This window comes from Salvelinus fontinalis, chromosome 30 (assembly GCF_029448725.1).
Source record: "Salvelinus fontinalis isolate EN_2023a chromosome 30, ASM2944872v1, whole genome shotgun sequence".
Classification (NCBI taxonomy): domain Eukaryota; kingdom Metazoa; phylum Chordata; class Actinopteri; order Salmoniformes; family Salmonidae; genus Salvelinus; species Salvelinus fontinalis.
In genome coordinates, this window is record NC_074694.1 from 31562987 (window position 1) to 31568838 (window position 5852).

The window sequence follows — 5852 nt, forward strand, 5'->3', positions numbered from 1 at the left end:
AATGTAAATCTATGGCAGCACCCAAGGGGCTTGAATTTTTGAGCTCTCCCTGTAGATTTTGCAGTGATGTAGTGTCCCCATGAGTGACAGAACACTGAGCCAATCACGGTGCAACTAAAGAACATTACCAACCTCTACGCTCCATATTTTCCGTTGGCTGCTCCACCACCACAGAAAGCACTGAGCTAGGCTGAAACACCTGCATTTTGAAGCTGCCTTACTCAAGAAAGCAAAAAGAGACCATGTCTGTATGCAGCTTTATTTTTTTTACATTGTTTGCAAACTGATTTGTGACCCGTATTATGCCAAAATAACACGCAACCCCCCCCCAATATATATATATATAAATCAACTAAACAGCTGGGGCTCGCCGCTGTCTGTCAGGGAGACCAGGGAATCCATAAATACAAAGTCATGCAGCAATATCTCTTTAAATGGGCATGTGTTGACTTGACTGACACATGCCTATTTTATATCTTTGACTTGCGTGGAATTTATATTCAGCTTGGTAACATTAGGACATGTCAGATGAAGAGCAGGATAATCAAACAGATTAGCGCAACAATGTCGAAAACACTTTTAAATCTGCTGGATGTGCAAAAAACGAAACAATTGACCTGTTCACACATTAGGCAGCCGATATATGATCTGACAGCTTGTCAGACATCAAACTGCAGGATGTGGTATGGTACGTCGCTGTTAGTATCACTGAGTCACATAGAAAGAGTCTTTCTGTTAACATAGACAATTCCCATAACAATCGGAAGTGGAGACACAAAAGAAGAGAAAAACAGACATTTCGTGAGAAAGAGCTCATGAGAACAGTAGCCTACAAATGCACAGAATTGCACACTATTTAATTGCACTGATGTTTCTGTAAGATGCAATGAACAGAAATGCACAACTACCAACTTGGCAAATAAACGCAAATAATGGATTGCTCAGACAGACGTCTGAAAATATATCTGAAATCTAGCCAAAAATAGTATTTCAAGAACATTCCATTTGTGAGAACAGACAGTAGACCTAACTACGTAGACACTCTAAAGGTAAATTATTACCGCAATTGCAGAATAACTTCTTCCATTCCCTTCAATGTTACAGTATCCCTTTAAAGTCGACATGGCCCGGAGAGCTGCTGGGGTGGATGAACTGTGGGTCAGCATTAGGCCTGTGCTGTGGACACACATGCTGGTGGTGGTGATGGTGGTGTCTTCTATTGTCCCTGGCTGGTGTGTAATGCTTTTTGGTCTGTAGGAAAACATAGAGATGTTTAAATTCATATTCACACTCACCTTAGACTTCATCCAGAAGGGGGGGAGGTTAGTGGGCATGGGCATGGACAAAAGGCACAGTTTTATAGGCCCTCCTCTTGGCCACAGAGACAAAATGTTGCTGTTTTAAAGCTAATTTCCTGCAATTCTACACATTTAGCCTTGGCCTATGGCTTTTGCGATTTCCAACTTGATGTGTAATGTTTATGGCCGATGAGCACCGATACGTTTTATCATTAATTTATCTTCATATGACAAGGATTGAGAAGGATTTGCCAGTAGATTCATATTCACAAATTCATTTTCACACTCATCTTAGACTTCATCCAGAATGGGGGGGGGGGGTTAGTTGGCATGGGCATGGCCAAAGGCACAGTTTTATAGGCCCTCCTCTTGGCCACAGAGACGAAATGTTGTTTTTTTTTAAGCTAATTTCCTGCAATTCTACACATTTTGTCATGGGACTGAGAGATTTTCAGTTTTAAAGATAATTTCCTACAATTATACACATTTAGCCTTGGCCCATGGCTTGTTCTTATGCTTTCTGAACCCAGCCCATGACATTTTTGGAATTTCAGATTCTCCCTGAGAATGGTGATTGTTAGTTCTCAAAGATAATCTTATAAAAAAATATATTGCTCCAATATGTTTAATGTTACACTGAAAACGTTTAACCATTCCGAAAATGATTATAATTACTATTTGAATGTTTTTGCAGTGGCAAATATAAGAGAAACATTGGCTTACCCGTGTGCATCGCCACATCAGAGCTCCAATGAAGAGGAAGAAGATGACGATGAAGGCCGTCCAACTCAGCACAATCAAGATGAGTTCCATGATGGTCTGACTGCCACCACAGCCCTTCTCTGGATCTCTCTCTGTATGGAGGGGAGAGGGAATTAGAAGAAGTGATTCAGCTTCAAGTCTTCTTGAAAAACTCTGGGCCTTATTGCCCTTTGACTCTGACCCAAAGTTTTTCCTGGGCTGGTCAACTGCTCAGGGAAAACTCATTCAGAAGAAATTCAAAGGAATATGGTGAGTCCGTATTGCACATATTGGAACACAATACCTAACATCTTGTGCACTGATCATGATAATAGCTAGTACTAGCCACATTAAAACCACTTACATCAGTTGTGGTATGTCGTTGAAATTGCAGCGATCAATATTTTCACAACGCATCATAAAAAAGTGTGTAACAGACAGTTCTAGAATAATGATTGGATACCAATTCTTTGTTAATCCAGGAAGAGAAAGACAATCCGAATGAAAAATGGAATTCACTCTAACCCTGATGAATAACATTTCTTCTTTTTCTTTAATAAAAAAAAATGTATTTGTACCTCTGACAATGATGATGGTGCCATTACTGTGCCGCTGTACCAGCACTTTCCTTTTGGTATCGTAGTACCTCCAGCTGCAGTAGTAACTGTCTGTGTCCTCCACCCCAAGCTGGGACAGCCTCAGTGTGAACTCACAGCACCGCTTGACCTCCTGGTCCTGGTCTGGCTGTACTGTGACCCGACCTCTGAACCCATTGTGGATTGTGATCTTACCGACTGCTCTGTCAGCTATCGACAAGTACAGCACATCTCTGTTGTCGTGGAATCGACCCATGAGGTAGAGGCCTGTGGGGTCGGGTAGCGATGTGGAGCAGAGGATCTCGGCCGAGGAGTTGACCTTCATCAGAGATACGGCACTGGGGCTCTGGGAAACTTGCAGGGGGAGAGATAGATAGACAGGGGCCCAGGTTTTAGACATATTGTTATTATGAAGACAAGAATGCCAACTTGGTCCTCCTTGTTTTTTGTCTGAAGGTTTATTGTCCATTTAAGGTCAACTAAAAACTCACTTACCTGTCCAGGTGAGCACTGCAGGTGTGCAGAGGAGTCCCAGCACACATCTCCACAACAGAACATCCATCCTGCCACCTAGGTACCAGCTGCATTTATCAGAGAACTCCACACACTCTTCCACACACGCAAAACACTCACAACTGACTGGTGAACTGTCTTTTGGCAGGGTAAAATGAAGAACAACTGAATAAATGGATAGAGAAGAGTTTCCTCTGTTGACTTGTTCACAGGAAGTGTTGTGGTTATTTTCTGCTGACAGGTACTCTGTATGTGCTTTGATAACTGAAATGTACATGATTGTTGGTGATAATAATTCGGTACAAGACAACAAGCTCTATATGAGAGAAATAACATTATGAAGACTGGTTATTTCCAAAAGTTTATTTGTACACAAATCAATAACATTTTATATTCATAAATAAAAACATGAATCCCAGAATATTATGTCAGAGTTAGGGCTAAAACTAAAAACGAGCTTAGCTTAGTAGTTATGAAAACAATGCTTGTGAATTGAGCAGAATATTACAGAATATTACAACACATCAATGTACAGTATATAGAGACCAAAACCAACTCCATTTACTAACAAACATGTTATGAAAAGGGTTCTACCTGGAACCAGATTTATTCAAAGGGTTCTCCTATGGGGATGACGAGGGAACTCTGTTAGGTTCTAGATAGCACCCTTTTTTTCTGTGAAAGACGATTATTAGTGATTTCACTAACTGATTCCACAAATGTTGGTGCAAAACTAATTTAGGTGCAAAAGTGAGTAGTGTCTTATTGGTATAGAATCCGTCTGACATACAGCAACATAGCAGAGGTCAACATTGAGTTCATTTCGAAAGAACCAACAAGCCAACTGGCTCACGCTGAATGTTATGCAGACATCATGTTAACTGCCTCTCTTGAAACTTCAGGGTTGTTGTTGCTCTGGGTCATAGAACTCTTGAGTCGTTCCAATCCTCTGCCAGAACGGGAAGTTTTGAGAAACAATAGAACGCCCAGAACAGCGATGACGCTGATGATAACAACCAGGGCTAACCATACAGGAGCTTGTTGGTCTCTCCCATCTTGTTGGTCTCTCCCGTTGTCAACACTTTTCACTGAGAAAATGAAGATAAGTTTGCTGTGAACACACTGAATACTCACAAACGTCACAGTACAAATCCCTATATTGAATTTATATAGGAATATTGTATTATCACATTTAATAATTACTAAAGCTTTTCCTGGTCATATTATATGATCGGGAAAAACTCAGGGCCCATTTAACCCTAGTCAATATAGACTGGTCACTGTCCGGTAAAGCATAGCATATCCTACCGGACAGTGAATTGACACAGGAGTAGTTGATGTAGTGCTTTGTACTTTAGCATTGTACTCACCAGTAACTGGAACATTGAAAAAGCTTGTTGTCCCTGAACCAGTCCCACAGTTTGTGCCAATAGAAAAAGTGTATTTACCCTCATCAGCTTTTGTAACAATTCCTTTCGTATAATAGTATTTTCGTGACGGTGCTTCCGTTTCTTCCACGTGACAGTCTTCAGTACAATTCAGTTTTACAATATCTGAACACTTCCATACATACCACTCAGTAACACATGTTGTGTCATTTGTCCCATGGTTGAGAGTTTGTATGGCAGTGTAATCCAGTGTACAGCACAGTGTCAGATGCTGGTCTTTTGAAAGCGATGCATTGTCACACGTTACATGAACCCCTGGAAAACAAAAAGGATATCAATGGATGATATCAGTATGATACATATGCTCATATATATACACAATGATAAAAGTGGACATTCACATGTTCATTATCATATATAACAATGCTGTATTATATTGTATTGTATTGTACCAAAACAAACATCATTTCACCTAAGTTTGCAGTTTGAAATTTACCTTGTCCTTGTGGAGTTCCCAAAACCAGACACAGAAGCAACAGAAGCATTTTGCCAGTGAGTGTATCTGTCTTAAAGCACAGAGAAAAAAAGACCACAACACATGAATAACTTAAAGAGTATATGTACAGTGCCTTGCAAAAGTATTCATACCCCTTGGATTTCTTCACATTTTATTGTGTTACAAAGTGGGAGTAAAATTGATTTAATTGTAAAACTAAATGCTCTGTCATGTTAAAGTGGAATATATATACAGTACCAGTCAAAAGTTAGAACATACCTACTCATTCAAGGGTTTTTATTTATTTGTACTATTTTCTACATTGTAGAATAATACTGAAGACATCAAAACTATGAAATAACACATGGAATCATGTAGTAACCAAAAGTGTTAAACAAATCAAAATATATTATAGATTTTAGATTCGTCAAAGTAGCCACCCTTTGCTTTGATGACAGCTTTGCACAATGGGCATTCTCTCAACCAGCTTCACCTGGAATGATTTTCCAAAAGTTTTGAAGGAGTTCCCACATATGTTGAGCACTTGTTGGCTGCTTTTACGTCACTCTACGGTCCAACTCATCCCAAACCATCTCAATTGAGTTGAGGCCGGGTGATTGTGGAGGCCAGGTCATGAAAGTGACAAACTGACACATTTTCATGTGTCCCGCAGTTCGGCGGGTGACAACGTTAGACCCGATGATGTGTTTCTGCGCATGAGCTTAGCTAGCCAACATTGCCATGACATCGCCTACAAGCGTGATCAGGGATTTCTAATTGTGTCAGCCCTAGTGTACTGTAACGAATCTCTAGCTCTTCC

General features: G+C 40.2%; 1 protein-coding gene across 1 annotated transcript; it reads right to left on the reverse strand.

Moving 5' to 3' along the window:
* Window positions 1–245: 245 nt before the first annotated feature.
* LOC129828487 (uncharacterized) lies at window positions 246–3310 on the reverse strand. The gene is made up of 4 exons (XM_055889520.1): window positions 3131–3310; window positions 2618–2989; window positions 2022–2152; window positions 246–1251 (listed from the first exon to the last, which is right to left on the reverse strand). Exons 1-4 carry the CDS (start codon window positions 3195–3197, stop codon window positions 1099–1101), a joined length of 723 nt encoding a protein of 240 aa, XP_055745495.1. The 5' UTR covers window positions 3198–3310; the 3' UTR covers window positions 246–1098.
* Window positions 3311–5852: the final 2542 nt, after the last annotated feature.

Coding starts and splice junctions, on each gene's coding strand:
- LOC129828487 (XM_055889520.1), bottom strand. CDS start 3,197: ATGGATGTTCTGTTGTGGAGATGTGTGCTGGGACTCCTCTGCACACCT. Junction 2,990..3,130: donor TGCAGTGCTCACCTGGACAG/GTAAGTGAGTTT, acceptor TCCCCCTGCAAG/TTTCCCAGAGCCCCAGTGCC. Junction 1,252..2,021: donor TGATGTGGCGATGCACACGG/GTAAGCCAATGT, acceptor GTTTTCCTACAG/ACCAAAAAGCATTACACACC.